The 17,918-nt window shown below is 38.0% G+C and overlaps 1 protein-coding gene and 1 long non-coding RNA gene across 17 annotated transcripts in view; one reads left to right on the forward strand and one right to left on the reverse strand.

Annotated features, from left to right (window-relative positions):
• LOC121889010 (receptor-type tyrosine-protein phosphatase delta) overlaps positions 1–17,918 on the reverse strand; it is a 369,584-nt gene that overhangs the window by 39,481 nt on the left and 312,185 nt on the right. For 8 of the 16 annotated variants that reach the window (XM_042400705.1, XM_042400691.1, XM_042400694.1 and 5 more), the window contains 8 exons: positions 14,065–14,253; positions 12,866–12,874; positions 9,990–10,100; positions 8,703–8,714; positions 5,146–5,415; positions 1,650–2,231; positions 984–1,129; positions 14–158 (listed from right to left, as the gene is read on the reverse strand). In XM_042400705.1, the coding sequence (XP_042256639.1) occupies positions 14–158; positions 984–1,129; positions 1,650–2,231; positions 5,146–5,415; positions 8,703–8,714; positions 9,990–10,100; positions 12,866–12,874; positions 14,065–14,253 (1,464 nt within the window). The remainder of the gene's footprint in view (positions 1–13; positions 159–983; positions 1,130–1,649; positions 2,232–5,145; positions 5,416–8,702; positions 8,715–9,989; positions 10,101–12,865; positions 12,875–14,064; positions 14,254–17,918) is intronic. The other 8 variants (XM_042400700.1, XM_042400699.1, XM_042400701.1 and 5 more) reach the window with 3 other exon arrangements.
• The window catches only part of LOC121889020, a 61,204-nt gene that overhangs the window by 17,176 nt on the left and 26,110 nt on the right, over positions 1–17,918 (forward strand). The gene's annotated exons all lie outside the window — the stretch shown is intronic.

Raw genomic sequence — 17,918 nt, forward strand, 5'->3', positions numbered from 1 at the left:
GAAGAAGACCTACGTGTCTGTGGAGTTTCTGCAGAGATCTCATTGGTGTATGCTCCAACTCCATGTTTACTGTGGGCAGCCAGCCGGAAAGTATAAGTAGTGAAGGGCTTCAAGTCCTTCAGCAGGTATGTTGTTGTCGGCTCAAAGCTGATACGTTTCTGTGAAGAAAGTTTCACATTGTCAGTTTCTCCATAAAAACAATGAGTAAAAAATGTAAAAAAGATGAATATAAAAACACTGCCCTTTCAGATAAAAAAAGAATATGAGGGTATAAAATATCTTTTTCAGTTGACAGAACTGAAATAAGATTTATTTAAGTTTATTTTATCAAAAGAATGAGTTTGACACTCAATTTAGGAAACTTCAAAGTGATTGACAAATTACATAGTATACCCCATTCTATTAAGGCTTTCCAGTCCTTTTGCAATTATCTGAGCAAAAAATAATAAAAGTTGTAACCTTTTACATTTCAGATACATCATACTGTTTAGACTACTCCTGATTACTGAAACACCTATATTGCTATTGTATTAAATGTTATGGTACAACAACGAATCAATTACACAGTACTGTTCTTTACAGTACTTACTATAATAAACTACTAATAATACCAAGTAATGTTCATATATATTTACAAAACACTGGATTTGTAAATGACATTATGTAATCATATATTATATATCATTATATATATTATAAAAGAAAATATACACATTTAATTTTACATGTCCAGTATCATCTAAATACAATAATTGAGAGTAAACTTACTTCCACAGTACATGTCTGGTATTATTGTATATTATGTATGACCTTTTATTTATTTATAATATTGGTATTAATATGTAGGTAAACAAGAAAACAAACCAACATAGACTTTTATAACACTACATCATTTGAAATACTTTACTGTGTGATTCAGGGTAGTTCATGTGTTATTACAGACATTTCATTTCAGGGGTTACTAAAATGGCTGAAATAATTACCTCCTCTTTGTCATCCCTCTTCTTGTACATAAGTTCATATCCTGTAATTTGATTTTCCTGTCCAGTCTGTGCTGGCGCGACCCATGAAAGTAATATACTTGTTTCTGATTTGGCTTCTCCTTTGAAGTCTGTTGGTTGGGAGGGAACTGGAATTGGAATGAAGAGATTAATTCATTACTCTCTACGTCTTGCACCATTCATTATCATTACAGTCATACTTCCACAGATGCCACTTTGTGGTAAGAGTTACTGCTACAAGAGCCACATTGTATTTCAGGAGATGTAGTCACTTTTAGCCAAGATAGAATGAAAAGAGAATAGAAGTGCAGGCACATATTACATGGTTAATTCATAGAGGAAGACAAATATTATGTTTTCATAAGACTTACACAACAGGGCATTTGTATTTCTTGTTCTAAGAGTTAACTTTCCCAATTCCAAACTCTTTTCCCAAGCCAGATTAAGTGTTTGTTGACAGCCTGAAGATGTTTGTGTTTATAGCTCTGGTTAACAACTGGAACCCACTAATGAGGATCAGTGACTGAAAAAATGTAGCAGTAAAAATGTTTGTGACACTCCAAGTTTAACTGTGGAGTATGAACATTTGTTGAACTTTGAATTTGTTCACTTAGTATTTCGATCAACTTTATAAATAATTTAGCTCACCTCCTGTCTTAGCGATGATCTGAAGGTCTGGAGAAAGAGGTCCATCACCTACTGAGGTATACGCCAAAACCTTGATGTAGTAGGTTTTATTAGGGATGAGACCCTGGATGGTGACAAAGTTAGCCCCCCGAACAATCTGCTTCTCCCAGAGGTTGACATGCTGGGTGGAGTCCATGGTGTAGTAGACTCTATAGCCCATGATCTGTCCATTAGCCTCTTCTGGTTCATCCCAGTGGATGACAGCTGTGGTGGTGCTCAGCATGTGACCTCTGACCTGCCTTGGTGCCGTGCTGGGTGCCTGCTCAGCTGTTTTGGCCTCGATGCTCTCACTGGGTGGCCCTCTCCCAATGTTGTTCACCGCCACCACCCGAAACTCATAGTCCGAGTATGGGCTGAGGCCTCCCACACTGTACCGAGTGGTGGCTACGCCATCAATCTCCTTGTATGAGTCCTCTGAGTATTTGGACTTGTGTTGGATGATGTAGTAGGACACTGGTTCAGGATTGCCAGAGTCCCACGTCAATGTTATGCTGGTGGCTGTACGCTCTGTCACCACAGGAATACCAGGAGCCTTGGGCAATGCTGTGATGATAATTATTACATACATATTAATAAAAATGCTAAACATACGCTAAAGATGCAAGCAACTTATAATTCAAACTGTTTTATTTTATGTTTTAGGCCGTTGAGAATTCTCCAATATCTCTTTTTTTACTCGTCTGCTTTACATTTGTAAAAAAAAGAAGTTGCATATGAACTAATTTGTGAGATTACAGACTTTGCATACCGCATGTTCAGCAGCTGAGAATACTGTTGTCGTTAATCTCTGATTTCCCAGTGTTTATCACTTTAATAATTTAACAGGTAAATTTATTGCTTTAATTCCCCACACTGTGGCACATGGCAAAAGATATCAGGGCAATAGATTGTCTTTATATGCCATCTGAAGTATGCTTCTGGGGGAGTTGCTGCCAGACTGTTATATTGTGACTAATATATCTGTTATGTCTAGGAAAAACAAAGCTGAGTGTGTGTGTACGTGAGTCTATCCCTTGTGTGCACATGCACACGGCGACACCAGTCTGGGATATCTTTCTGGCACGCTGCAGTGTAGATATGATTACACTCAGATAAGTACCATTCCTACAGAGGACACCAAACAATACTCACTACACTTTGCATTTGCACGCCCCCTCCTTCCTACCTCCAGCCCTTGTGCCTCACTTTAAAAAAGTACACTGATGCACTGATGTAGTTAAAGGACAAAAGTGTCTGCATAAAAAAACAAAAAAGAACATAAAAATATTATATATTAATATTATTTTCCACTTTCACTGAGTTAAATCTTTAAACCAACTTCAGTCCTGATCATCATGACAAATTAAATTCCAGTTTTTTGTGATGATACCACAAATGTTTATAAAAGAAAAAACACAAAAATTGAAATATTTCTCTCCAAAGCTTACGCTGTGAAACGTCTCTTCACCTTGCCAGGTATCAAAAGCCTCCCAAGCTGCATATAGTTATAGTTTTGACTGCGACAGCAGCTGCATAAACTGACTGATGGTCTCAAATCTACTAAACCAAACAAAGCCAGACTTTGTTTGTTGCATCTTCGTGGTGCTGCAAGATGCCCAATGTTTTTATTGTCTTGAAGGAGTGCATGTATGGGTGTGGATGGGCCTCTGTGTAGGTGTGTGTGCGTGTGCATATGATAAGGAGAAATTATCGAGGGGCTTTGAACTTAGGTATATCAAAGTCAAGCTCACATTTTTATCTCTGTACATCAAAGACACATGAATCAGAGCGAATGAAAAACAAGCTAACTCATACAGAAGTGCACTGCACCTAGGAGGTCTATTATATTCTATTGAGTTTGAAGACCTGCACATGCATGTGTGTGTGAGTGGATGGGTGGGTGAGAGTTTGTGTGTGCGAGAGAAAGAGGCAGGGAAGGGGCTGATTGTGACCTATAGTACAATATAATTTCTATCTCTCTGACTGCACATATACACATGCACATATGTACACACTCACACACACTAATTTCTCCATACACGCTAGGGCTGCACGATATATCACCATAGACATTGCAATGTGGGCAAGTGCAAAAATCACACTGCAAGACATGCAATGTTAAATAAGGCAAATTAACTCATCATGCTACAACTTATGATGTACTCTCGTGAAGGGGGCACTTAATTAATTTATCAAACAACCAAAACATGTCCCACTAGTTGTCTGAAAATGAGTGCTGTCAGTTTTGGCTGTTTGATAAACTGATCAAGTGCACCCCTTCACCAGAGCACATAGCGAACTGATTGCTGTGCATGCAGAGTCTGTGTATCACCTGCCTGTAAACATGAACGTGACGCATCTACTGTCACAGATAATGTCGCTTGGATGCTAGAGGCAGGTGTTCAGTTACGTGAGGTGGCTTTTGGTGTGTGTATTCCCGTTATCAGCAGCACCTCATCCTGGTGCTGGTTAAAAGTTAAACAGTTACTGTCACTGGGCTGGTCTGTGCCTTAATGTTTGCAGTATAGCTGTGAATGTAGCAGTGCAGTGTGTGCACAGTATAGGCTATTTGCCGGTGAGTAAATGCTACAACTCCTCAAGATCCAAGCCAAGTTCCTGTGTCTTGCTTGCCACCTGCTACTTAAAGTGAAGGGGATTAGCCCTGAATTTAGCGAACAAAATTAGCCTCTTGTGATAGAGCATAAATGAGCTACACCTGGTGCCCTGACCAGCCCCCAATCTGGTGGAAAATAGTAAAAACTACAATTTTGAGGCCAGGGCTCCAAATTGAAAGCCTGATATAATAAAATGCATGATTTTATGCTGTAATGGCCATGGGATCAAAAATTACGGTTTTAATGGGTTTAAATGGGGCAATTTCTGTCCATAAGGATTTGAGTGTCTGTATTTTGGCTACACAGTTTATTATAGACATGTTAAGTTTATTATAGACTTATTTTAGGAGCTGAGATTGAATTTCCAAATTCAAAAAAAAAAAAAATTCACACCCTTGTCAAAATTTATGCCGTATGCATTAACACAGCCAAAATGATCGAAAAATCGCAAATTAAAAAGCCAAAAATGTTCCTAGTGAGGCACAAGGGCTAGCTGACAGAAATGGTAAGTTTGTGGCTCTGTAGCTCTCCAGCTAAGAGATAAGCACTTAACTATATTCTCAATCTGGCATCTAACGCACTGAGACTGGTGCCAGGGCATGTCTGAAGGTTTAAGGAATCTCCAACAGATGACTTATTGTGGCAGTGAGTGGTAAATCATTTTCTGTAAAGCACTGCCAGTAGTCTCTGCTTGTATAGTTTGCTCACAGACTATACTAGCAGCAAATTAAAATGGATATTTCTGACTATATATATTATGAAGTCCAACTCTATCCCTCATACTGTATCTATACTGCAGAAGCCTACTGCTGAAATTTTAGCCTTTAATCATAAATAATTATAATCATAAGAAGCAGCTTTACCTTTCACTGTTATCTGTGCCACAGCCTCTATCACCCCCAGGGTTGACATAGCCACACAGGTGTAGTTGGCCGACTGCCGGACATCTGTAAGCTCTAAGACGTTCCGTCCAATGGGCATGTCGTCCTCCGGTGTAAGGTCTTCAGCACCCAGCATCCACTTGACATACGGCATGGGAGAACCCACTGCCACACATGTGATATTGACACTGCCGCCTGGCATGATCTCATTGTCTGTAGGTGGAATGGAGAATCTTGGTGGTACCCGGCGTACTGAAAAAGACGAAAGATGGAGTGAAAACCCAACAAAAATGATAGAAAAATGCTCAGGATCCACCTCAAATGTTGCCAAAAGAAAAAAAAACCATTCATACATTATAAAAATGTAAATAAAAATGTTACAGAATGTTTATTTGTAGCTTGAAATTAAATTAGTTTCTACATACAGTAGATAATTTATGATTGTTTGATGAAAGGTTAAGAAAACACATTAAAACACATTTGATCCGAGACTTAGAGATTTCAATGGCAAATGGGTTAACATCAACACAAGCACCATGCACAAAATACTGTATCACCATCGGTACAGATAAACAGAACTGCACAAAGTGCTGGAGAGTCGACAGTACTCCACAGTTGTATGCAAAGAAACAACTTCTAGGCTGCGTACTTCCAGCTGATGTGAGATAATGTGCTGCATCACATTCTCACATCACACAGACATAGATAATACTTATGAGAAGTTGCACACGCAACAAAGGGGGATAGTGTTTTTCTGTACTTTTCAGGCTTGAGCCAAAGTTGACACTAGCGCTGTCAAATATAATGCATTAACACTTTGCATTAACTTAAAAGTGACAATGCATTCATTTTTAAAAATCACATCAAACATGTTTTCCTGCTCTGCCTTGTGACCCTACAAAGGCTACTACAGAGAGTGCAAAGAGATAATACCACTAAGCCGCTTGCAGTAACTTTTATGTGCAGTCATGCAAGATTAGAAGCCTACTATGCTTTGTGCGAACCTCTTTTAATGTAAACAAGGCCATGAAGATGGATAAGAAAGGTACACTTTTTTTAGAGGATTAAAGTAAAATTACATGTTCTGTTTTGATGCTGGTAAATTAATGACGAAGAAGCCTTCAGCTTGTCACAAGAGGACCAATTATGCTGGCCCCTAAAAACATTAACATGTCTCCTTACACTACATGATGCATGATTTTACAATGCTTGTTAGTGAATCAAAATCAAGACCATTAACTGATGTTGATTTAAATGTATTTCAACTGGTATTTAAACCAGGACTGTGGACCTCGAAGTACAGTTTAAAAGAAAGTCATTCAGATTGAATGTTTTGAACTTTGGCATTACATTTCGGATAACTGGTGTGTATGTCAAGGGTTTCTAGGAAAGTCATTTGTCTTATGAGAAGGAACAGATCAGATGCTCTACAGGCTTCAGCAGGAAACACCACTAATAAAAGCTTTTTAGTTAGTCAACTTCATCTCATGATTTATGTACACATAGTTTTATTTATATATATATAATATTAGTTTTGCATGTAATTTTAAAAAAATAAAAAAGTGTGATTTTACTGTGAATAATCATGATTAATTACAGAAATTTTGAAATTGATTTGGATTTTTAAAAAATTCATATCATTTGACAGCTCTAGTGGATACACACTCCCAAAAAATATTCTCAAAGATAGAAAATAAAACGCTAAAATTTAAAATAAAAGGTACACTTTTAAGTAAACTAAAAAGCATAACATTTAATGCACATGGACAGTTTCAAGGCCTTTTGGAGGGGAGCAAAAGTCTGTCATGCATACAAGAACAATATGTGACTTTGCGAGGCAACCATGTGAGGGAGTCAAGGGGAGGAGGGTTGCAGGGGCACAATAAGTAGCAACAGGGGCAGAAGAAAGAGGAGGTATAACACATTAAAAAAAGGAGGAGTTAGTCTGAGAGCGTGTTAATGTGGCTAGCACAAGCTAAATGTCCTGGGTGGACTGTGAAACACTTGGAGAGACTTGAAATAAAGCAACAATATCTTAGAAGGTAAATAAATGGAGAAAAACAAGACAAATCAGGCGGGTATATTGTCTTTCCTCTCATTTGACTGGTGAGGATTTGTACAAGAAAAGCAATTACGTATAGATGGTGTGGATAACTAAGGGGTTTAGGCATAAGGGAAACAGACAGGGACTACCAGGTATTGTTATAAAAGTCAGTGTTACTGCTCATGGTATTAAAAATGGATTACTATTAGCTTGGGTTAGATTACTCATTAAATTCTGTAGTGAACCTCGAAAATTATGCAGGATTATATCACTTTTAAAAGTCTGAACACTTGTGTTTATTGCTTATTAATTGACCCTGCTTTGTAAACAGCTTCTCTAATGGTTCCTGTGACTCGATGCTAGTTATTTGTGCAGATATTGGCTGTATTTGACTCCAACATAGGTATGTGCTTCCTGCTGCCTGCTACAGATTCACAAAGCTCATTCTGTTGAGCAGACTGCAGCTCTCCAGAGAGGAAATCTAGGGGAACTGCTTGCATTATTAAATACAATGTTTCTCTCACTCAATATTTAATTAATATCCAATTGGATCCTGCTCCCCACATACATAATATTATCCTGCTCATTTGAATATCATTACATTTGTCAAGTCTTGTGGATAACCCTCTAAATACATCATTCTTTCATGACTTCTTGCGCAGAAACATCCCCGTCAGAGGAAGTGTATAATCTCTGAGGGCAAGGTTGTTTTTACAGCTTGGTGCTTGACTTTAGTGCCAATTACAACAAATGATGGATTTTGCTTTAACATATTTTTATCTCTGAGAAACTTCAATCAAACAGGGCACCACAGGGAAAATTTGAGTTTAGTGTTGCTTAAATGGCTGTACGGAGGGAAAGTACCCGTGTGAAGCGGTCCTGCATCCATGCAGCATTGCGTTACTATACACAGTACTTCCTGGGGCTCAAAGAAATGAAGTGCATTGTTCCTGCTGGTGCTGTGTTAAATTACTTTTCATGTCTTTTCTTAAATACATATTTTATTATTAATAAAATCTTCCTTTTTTTGAATTGTATTTTTTTATCTGACCTGCTGTGTTGTCAATCATCAGAGAAGCCAAGCAGGAACACTGACAGGAGAAGGGCAGGGGTAAGGGCTGGGGAAAGAGGATGGCTAGCTCAAGCATTAAAATGTGACCATGCAAATAGACCCTCCGACAGATGCAAATATTGTCCCTACCACCCCACCTCAAAGATGCAAACATGCATCACCTTTTGGACAGTCAAGCATTCTGACAAGGACCAGGGGCATTCTCAATGGGAACATGAACATTGAATGTGCGACAAAGGTAGAAACAATATGAATAGAAGTTTTTTTTTTAAAAAAGAAAAAAAAAGGAAAAACATATTAAAAGGCCATGGTTATGAATCTGTATTTTAACTTGAATTTCTGTAAGATGTGACTTTTTGTGGCAAACAAATGAACTCAGTATTTCTGTTTTGTGTTGTGTTCAAAAAGTAAAAACACACCAACCTTCTCGGAGCTCTGAGGGATGTAGGGATTTTGATGCAGAACAAAATGAAATAAGGAAAGGAGAAAAACAAGGGAAACACAGAGAGTAAAAAGGCCATGTTTCAGGTGTTCAGATGCTATTTAAACAATTCGAAGGACTTTCTGTCTCAGTGTTGCAGGGAGTCCCTTGTATCTCCCTGGCACCCTGGTTACAAAGCAAAAGTCTGACCTATTAGAGCGCAAAGACTTTAAATCAGAAAGAATATTTATATATGGTTGTCCCAGCCATGTGGTTAGCTTACATTTATAATTAAAATGAATGCATTTTACGTTATTGCATTTTTGTATAATATTTTGATGGTAATTAGTGATTACAAAAGCTAGCCGTGGGACTGAACAGCATAGATTTCTGGGAAATAAGTACATATATAGAAATATAGGTATAAAATAAATGTATTTATATAATATTTCAGTAAGACAATAGTAACATTGGGTTTGATTTGTGAAATTGTGTTGAGCATTTAATGCTGTATGCAAATAAACGTGAGAAGCAGTAAAAACAATTATGTTAATGCACCAAATATTTTGACTTTGAGGGTTAAAATATCAGAGCCACTGTGAAAGAAAAGATTACCAAAAGCAAACCAGTGCTGCTATTCCACCTGCAAGATACTTTCTACCATTCGCTAAAATCATTAAGGCTATATATTTATAACACTGTGTAGCAACCAAAAACTGTCTTTTACAAGCTAATTTAGGAGTACCATAAACAAATACTCTATATTTTCATATGTTGTATACCAGTTTTAAATCTTGATTTTAAATTTTGTTAACATTTCATTATTTCAGTAACATAAGTAGTGAGCTTAAAGGTGTTCTTCCAATGTCGATCAATAGGGAGAAAAAAGGCCAGAAAGGATCTGTACACTGCTAGGAAAAGAGTTAGGACTGATGGAGGAGGGCCGTCCACCCTCTCCCCCTTCGACAGTCAGGTTTGAAAGGCAATTAGTAGATAAACACAGCAAGCAGTCTTGTCATTGGTGTTAGACTCAGGAAAATCAACGGAAAGGACCAGAGACACATAACAGAGTAGATACTGTAGGTTCAAATCAGTGCAGGTAAGTCAAGTGCAAAAAAAACAAAAAAAAACAAAAAAAAAAAAAACAATGCATACTTACAATAGCCTCACAGGATTATGACCCCTGCCGACTTTATAGGCTGATTTAAAGATTCCTCATGAATTTTAAAGAAAAGGTTATTATAATATTTGATAGAGGGATGCCAGTGCTGTTAACACATGTTTCCTACCTCTGACATATAGATTGGCTGGGGCAGAGTAGCGGGTTCCATCGTTGTTGGTCGCCACACATTCATACTTCCCCTGGTCAGACTCTTCGCTCTGCTCTATCTGGAGGGCTCCTGGTTGGGAATAACAGACGGGGCAGCGGAGTGCGTTTGGTTAAAATTGTGTTGTTAGCATCAAGTTCACAAGCAAAATTAAAAAGAAAAGATCTCGCTTGACCTGAGAGAGGCCAACATCAGCCCCCCCTTCATTTCTAGTTTTGCTTTGTCCTCTCATGTCTCAGTAGTTGGACAGTTTGAGGAAAGTTGTGAGGAAAATTACTCCATATCCGATAAACTGCATGAATGAAATGCTACGTTCTTGTATCTATTACTATAAGCACTATCATTTAAATTTTATCCCCCATCATTATCACAGTCTGATCCACTGGTTGAGGCAATATGGAGACTGTGTTATCCTACTATACGGGGGTTAGGAATTGCTGCAAACGGTAATCATGCAAGACATTGCAATACAAATATATTGTTTTTCTTACAGGCCTAAAGTAACAATGAGGGAAAAGAAAAAGAAAAATTGCCAACCAAAGGAAAAGAAAAGAAAAGCACCTAAGTTATTCTTTTGCTACAATATATTTATCTTTTTTCATAACTTCTTTAGAAAAAAAGCCTGATTACATATTAGGCTACAGGGTCTAAAAAGACACTCATCCTAGCGCCAATGTCAAAAAAAATGTTATATATCACTTTGAGGAATAGGGGCAAGCCCTTCAATATACAACATGTCACTGGACTGGTCAATATGGGGATGAGTGATACTGCTTCAGGGAAACATGGATCAAACAAAAGAGGTTTACAGTATAAGAAAGCAGCATAACAAGGGAGGACAATTGAAAGAAAGAAATTTAGGTATGAATTTTAGCATATTCAATCACAAATCAAGTGTAATGTTCTCCTGACAGAATAATTTGGACTTCATCTAGGTGAAGTTACTTTCAAAAAAATGCAGCGCATACAAAAAGTTGAAAAATGCTGCTCATATATGTGGAAAAATATTAATTGAAGTATCATGTAAGGCAAAACCAACATATAACCCTCTGTAACAAAAGTTTTGACATGCAAATCTTAGCAAGAAATGTATGTCGGCACAACTTACAACCTTCTGACAACCCTTAGCTGAAAAATAAAATGCAATTGTATTAGAAGACAAAATTCAAAATATCGGCCTGAGCCGACAAGAAGGTAACCAACCACTGCTTTAGCTTGTGAAAGCTACAAAAGACACCCATAAAAATCCACCAATGGGATCAGCAGTGTGGTGTCACATGACCAAGGAAAAATGGCTTTATGCATCAACAAATCTCCAGCTCCATGTCACACGGCAAAAATGAGCCAATCAGGTCCTCGCCAGACTCTACTGTTTGCCTTCCCCAAACCCTGAAGAAAAAAAGTCAAAAAGTAAAATAGTCTCCAAACCCAAGAAAAGTAAGAAAAATAGGTGAAAGAGAAAAAAAGCACCGTAGAAACTTTATCAAAAAAGTGGTTGTTTGGGCTTTTTTTGTAGAGGTACAGGAGAGGAAAGCAAATAGAAGAAATGGAAAAAAATAGTTTGCAAAGATAGAAAGAATTCTTTGGGAGAAAAAAGCAGAGGAGAGGCAATGTTGTCTTCAGCATGCCTGCGTGATTCCACAGCATCTGTGCATATTTTTAGTGCTGAACAAGAACAGCTAAGGGGGAAAAATGCTTGGTTGTTTTAGTTGGACAAAAAGAGGGACACATGATTCGCTATGGCCAAAAAGAAAACAAAAATGAACGGAAAAATATAGTTTAAAAAATAATTGTCATTGGATATGCTTATTTGAGCCAGGGCAAGCATATCACAACTGAGCTAAACAGGCTCTTGAAACCAGAATACAAAGGAGTAAATAAAGCATAGACAAAAAAATGGAATACAAATTTAGTCAACGAAACAGGACAAATAAGAAGGAAGGTCCGTATGAACGTAATGGGATTTGGACTTGGTAAACAGGACAAAAATGGAGGTGATTCAAGTGAATGGATGGGTTGACAGCAAGAATGAATTTGTATTATTTTCATTCTGTGAACGTCAATTCAGCACTCTTACCTCTTATTGGTGTACCACCTGGGTGGATAATATGAATGCAAATAAGATTAGAAAGAAGAAGCATTAGTACGAGTAGATAGAGGCTGGGGGCTTTGGAAGAAGAATCAAATTAGATTTAACAGGGTACGTAAATAAAGGTACTAGAGGAAAGAGAAAAGAGAGAGAAAGAGAATAAGAATTTTCTGTACTCTACTGGCAAAAAAGACAGGATTCATCATAGAAAAAGCATAGGTCAGAGAGAAGAACTTGTATATTGATGTACCACGGGGAGGTGCCATTTTGGAAGTGGCAATGGCTTCTGAAGACCATCTACTGAAGGGAAAGACTTTGAGGACTTTGTATATGAGAGTGACAACAGACTTGTTTAAGAGCCTTGAAATCCCTTTGCTTGACCTGGTCACCTCCCTAAACTTCTTGAAATTTCCATACCTATGGTGCTGGTGTTAAAAGATTAAGTAAGTGAGTAAGTGGTGGGTCAGTGAGTGAGTAACAAACAGGTGAGGACAGGTCATTACCCAGGTCAGTATATGATAATACTACGCTAAGGTTTGGTGATTACAATCTCCAGATAAAGGTGATACTATAGCTGGCAGTGGTAGGACACTTGAGCACCGTGGGGTGAGGGAAGAGTGTGTGTGCCTCTAGTAGTAGTCCTGAAACTAAACTATCTGTTAGTAAAATGCATGCCATGCATTTTAATAGTTGTTGGAAACATGGAAATTAGTGGGGGGTGATGTGTGCTTTAGAGCTAAGCACTTACCAAAGGATTCTGTAGATTTAAAAATATAGAGAGAAGAAAGACAGCGTAAGAATATGATTATATTCTTTAAGTAAGTTTAGTTAACAAGGTTTTGTTAAATCAACTCTACGTGAATCAAAGTCGCACATTAGAAATAAGGGTTAATGCTACACAGTTCTCTTGAAAACAAGTCAGCAAGGAAGTAAGGTTAACAAGACGATTTAACAAAGGACAGCTGTGAAATCTGTGAAGACAGGTGGTCAAACATACAAGACTTAAAATCTACAAGTAGTTGTGCTAAGGTGTTGCCGTTAGCTGGCACATAAAGCTGCAAGCTATGATTTATGTAACATCTTTCAGAAAATAATAATAATAATAATAATAATCTTTTTTTGAGATATCAAAATCAAAATTGGGATATTCAGGTGAATGGGTATATTAGGGTATGTCATAGGCAAATAAAAACAAAGCTGGCATCTACACATTAAAGCAGGGGCTGTAAATTCAAAGAATCAAGGGGTAAGGGAAAAGCTGCTATATGGTATTTTACACACTACTGTGGCTAATTAGTGTCCAGAATGTTTTTTTATATATCTTACACCAAGCAAATATTTGTTTCAAAGGAGGTTTAAGGATCCCTCTTTCGAAAGTAAAATTTCAAAAAATACACAAAAACGTTGAATAATTTGCTTTTGTCCTATTTTAACCAGATTGTTGAAAATTATATGTAGTCCTTTGCAGATTCTGAATGAAGCCGAATGTTGAATATTAATTATTCTAAGAAAAAGACAAGAAATGAAGAGGATGGATCCAAAAAATAAAATAAAATACTGCACCAATGCAGCAGAAGGGAAATCAATATAAAACAGCAAAATAATTCATTGTAAAAAGTCACAGCAGTGAGCAATGAGGGCAGAAGTTAGGGCAGAAGCCAGCAAACACAGAAGGGGAACAATCCCAACAGCCCATGACAACACTGAAAGACAAAGGGAGACACACATACAGACAACACACACCGGGGCGTACAGAGAGTAGAAGACAGGAAATAGTAGAAACAATGCCATTACCTAAAAAATGAAAAGCCAAATGAGAAGTTAAATTATGGGAGGAAGAAGAGGATGAAAGAACAGAAGAGTCGACAGGGGGAGCAGATCAGATAGAGGGAAACAAGAAAGAAGACTCCCTGTTTTGTGATTAAGTTTTCAGCAGAGGAAACCTACCTGATCTGAGCTGTTTAATGCGTCCATTGTTGTTGGTGGTGTTGACAGGGAGGAAGTCTTTGAACCAGGAGATGTCTGGGTCGGGGTTGCCACTGGCAGCACAGAGCATGGTGGCAGTGCGTGTTCGCTCCACCACTTTTAACTGTGGGCCCATGTCTATGGTGGGGAAACCAGGAGGCAGCTGGTCCTCTGCAAAAAGACATGAAACAGCGTACCAGAGATGAGATTGAGCAAGTCGGTGGTTCTGCTCAAACTCTGTGCAGAGCTAGTGAGGAGGGAGAGCCAGTAGAAAGACAAAATGAGTAAAAGATAAAGCAAATAGGAGAGGGACTGTGAGAAATATCTTCAATTGTTGGTAATATGTAGCGGTAAGTGTGTAAAGGCAACGAGACAGTGTTTTTGTTGTATCATTAACTCTGTCAATAAAGCAATAATTATATCTTAAGCCATGACATTTAAAGACGGTTTCCTACCCACATTTAGTATTGACAAGGACATAAAATTAACAAAAAAGTGAAAATGGACAACAATCTATTACAAGGGAAGGTTTTAGCATTTCCAAGTAATTAAAGGAATACCTTGAAATTTTGGAAATTAAGCTGCTTTTTTGCAGACTGTTAAATGAGAAGACAGGAAGCAGGGTAAACGGCTGCTAACATAACTCTGACCAAAGGCAACACAACCCACCAACTGACACATACCAAGTCACTAATTAAAACATTACATATTACTTGTTTAATCCATTTTAAAACCAAAGAGTAAAAACAATGTGGTTTTTAGAGGGTTTATGTTGAGAAAACTTCTTGGCAAGGAGCAAATGACTTCCTAGAGTCTTTTCGTCACCAGGATGTTACCAGGCAACCAGCTCTGACTTCTTAATGGTTTGATGGGTTCGTACGGATTAAACAAATGACATACAAGGTTTTAACTCATGAGCTTTAGAGGTGCTGGTAGGCATTTTTTTAGTCTGTGGACAGAGAAGGGCTAGCTGTTTCCCCATGCTACCAGTCTTTATGCTACGCTAACCATCTCCTTGCAGTAGCTTCATATTCAACTCTTAGTAAGAAAGCGTATTTCCCAAAATGTTGAACTATTCTTTTAATGATGGAAAGGGAGTAGCCACTGCTACACTGACTAGTGAAGTGGAGCTTTGATGTTCATTTATGATGGCAGGTGACTTTTCTGTGTTGTATGAGCTGTCTTGTTCCTGCCTGTGTCTCAACTTATCAAGTGAACAAGGGCGGGTTACATCTTGCTGCCGCTTGAGATGTGAGACAAGATAACTCCAACATTGCTCCTTGCTCCAAACATTCTTTTAGCAAAACAAAGAGCTTTAGCTTAGTCTGAAGTGCAAAGCTCCGATACAGGAAGTATTTTTTGGCTTGCAGCAAGTGTTGATCTTTGAGTGGGTAAAGAGTGGAATCTTCCATAAGATCCCCATATGCAAAAAGTCTGCCTCTCTGCCATGTTAGCTAAATGTTAATCTGCAAAACAAGACTTGCTTATTCTGAATGCCAATGAGGTTTATCTGCACCTTTAAATTTTCCTTTCCCTGCTGTGATATGACTAATTAGTGTCTTCCGTTGCTCTCGTAAACGGCACCTTTTTGGAAACACTCTCTTTATTAAATTTTCATGAGGAGACATCAGTCTGGAAACAGCTTTGAGATGCCATAGCCTGAGCACAGCCAAACGACAATCATGGCCGCCTTCCAACAATGCTTTTGGGTATCTGGCACGAGAAACCACCTCGATGGATAAATCTTCTCAGAAATAGACTGTATTACAAATGAGTGACTTCAGACTGAACTGCAAAAGTTTCCCATGCAACTCTGTGTCCCTGCCTGAACTGACGTGTTTTGACAGTGATGGAAAGGTACTGTTTGTTGCATGCTTCAAAACGGCCAATTACACATCAGAGTTCACTTTAGTCAATGTAAATTGGTTTAATGAATTCTCATCCCATCCCATAATGCATACACTCTTTATTCTCAGATTCTTGTCAGTTGGGAGCTGTTAGTTTTATAGGACACCTTGGCCCATGCATCATTACAGTATATGGTTCAACACTGTTAGTCCTTGACATGGTGTGCAGCATGTTACACATGTTATCTTGATCCCTTTCAGTGTCCATTAAGTTAATGAGAGGTGCTCAGGCTTTACTCTTGTTAAAAGTTTGTAGGTGTCTGCCACTATGTTTGCTTGTTGTGTGCACAAAGTTGATGTATTGCTCATTGAAACAATAACCACTTTGTCAATTGATCTTAGTCCCACAATGGCCACATTTAATCAACGTCATAGTTAAAGTATGGAGGAAAGTTGAGTTGGAAGAGAGAACCAATTCTAAGATAAAGATTTACAAATTGCCAAATGTTGTATTTTTCTTGTAAACGTGTTGTTTTCACAGCTGTTCCTATCTGCTTTACATTCACACCTATAATATTTCAAACTTCAAATTTTAGCGACAAAGTGCATTTTTCAGACGGTACATAGACCATGCATAAATAACAGCACAAGAAAAAAGGGTTGGTTGTGACAACTTATCTTGTGTAAAAGCACTGGGTTAACAACTATCACAAGGAATGATGGAACAGTCTAATGTGAGAAAATATGCTTTCAAAGGTGCTCATTCAAATGGAGAAAGACAGGGAGGAGGGGAAAAGGAATTAATTGTACAAGGTAGCTCCTGTCCAGGCTCCCTTCAGCCTGTCCAAGGTCGAATAGACAATTAGTCGATTCTACAGTGAGTCAAAAGTATACCTGATCAAACATAATAGCCAGAAGCAAGCCTAGGAGCATAGATGCGTGTTGAATATAATAATTGGATGTGACAATCCATGCGAACTAAAAAGCAACTCCTGTGAAATTGCAATGTATTCTTAAACAAAGTGCTCAAGAGATCATAATTTAGCTGCCCTTTAAGAAGTCAGAATTGTTCTCATGCTGTAGTATGTAATGCTCCTGGTTATTATGCTTTAAGTATAAAAGAAGAGAGTGCATACATTCCCAACTGTAAATGGTGATTCCTGGGTCAACATTATCATTTTACAAAAACAGGATGATGTAATTCTGAGGTAGTAAAACCCTAACATTTATGTCTGATTTACCAAACTGTGAAAAACAGATAAAAATGAGGCTGGATCAAATGTACTGTCAAATGGGTACTTTCACCAAACCCATCTTTCCCCTTCTACAGAATACGTATGTTACATGATGCTAGCCCGTAACTCCAGTGGAGGCAGCTGATATGACTCCAGGCAGTGCATTTAAAATTAATGATCTGTTACAAAGGTTTCTGGCCTTTTGAATGCATTCTTGCTTAGCCCAGAAATGTAATTTACAGCTGCTTTGCGCACTCATGCTCATCTAGAATGGCCACAAAGTCATGACATCAACGGTGAGGTATCTAAAAACTTTTCTTGCATAGAACTTGAGATGAGGATGCCGAAAAAAAGAATAATAAATAAGAGCACTTTTGCATTCTCAAGCTCCTTGTACCTCTCAGCTATACCCTCATTTGCAAAGTGAATTACCATTGTGATGATAAATACTGTTAAAGAAGGGAAATTGAACACATTTGCTAGCTTGTGATTAACAGCTCACGTCAACAGAGCTGCTGCAGCATTTTCCTTACAAGGCTAAGAGACCAAAATGAAATCAGATTAATCACCATTTAATTTAAGCCAAGACATGTTTGATGTACGTTTTTTGGAGGTTAGGTTATTGGCGAAGTGTTAAAAGTAAAGAATGAAATAATTAATCAACTGGGTCCAAGCTGTTTGCTAGTTTTTTCCACGTGCTATGTTTCCAGTTCCGCTAACAGTCGGGAGGTTGGGTTCCAACTTACTTTGGTTA

The sequence above is a fragment of the Thunnus maccoyii genome, chromosome 22 (assembly GCF_910596095.1).
Source record: "Thunnus maccoyii chromosome 22, fThuMac1.1, whole genome shotgun sequence".
In the NCBI taxonomy this organism is placed as follows: Eukaryota; Metazoa; Chordata; class Actinopteri; order Scombriformes; family Scombridae; genus Thunnus; species Thunnus maccoyii.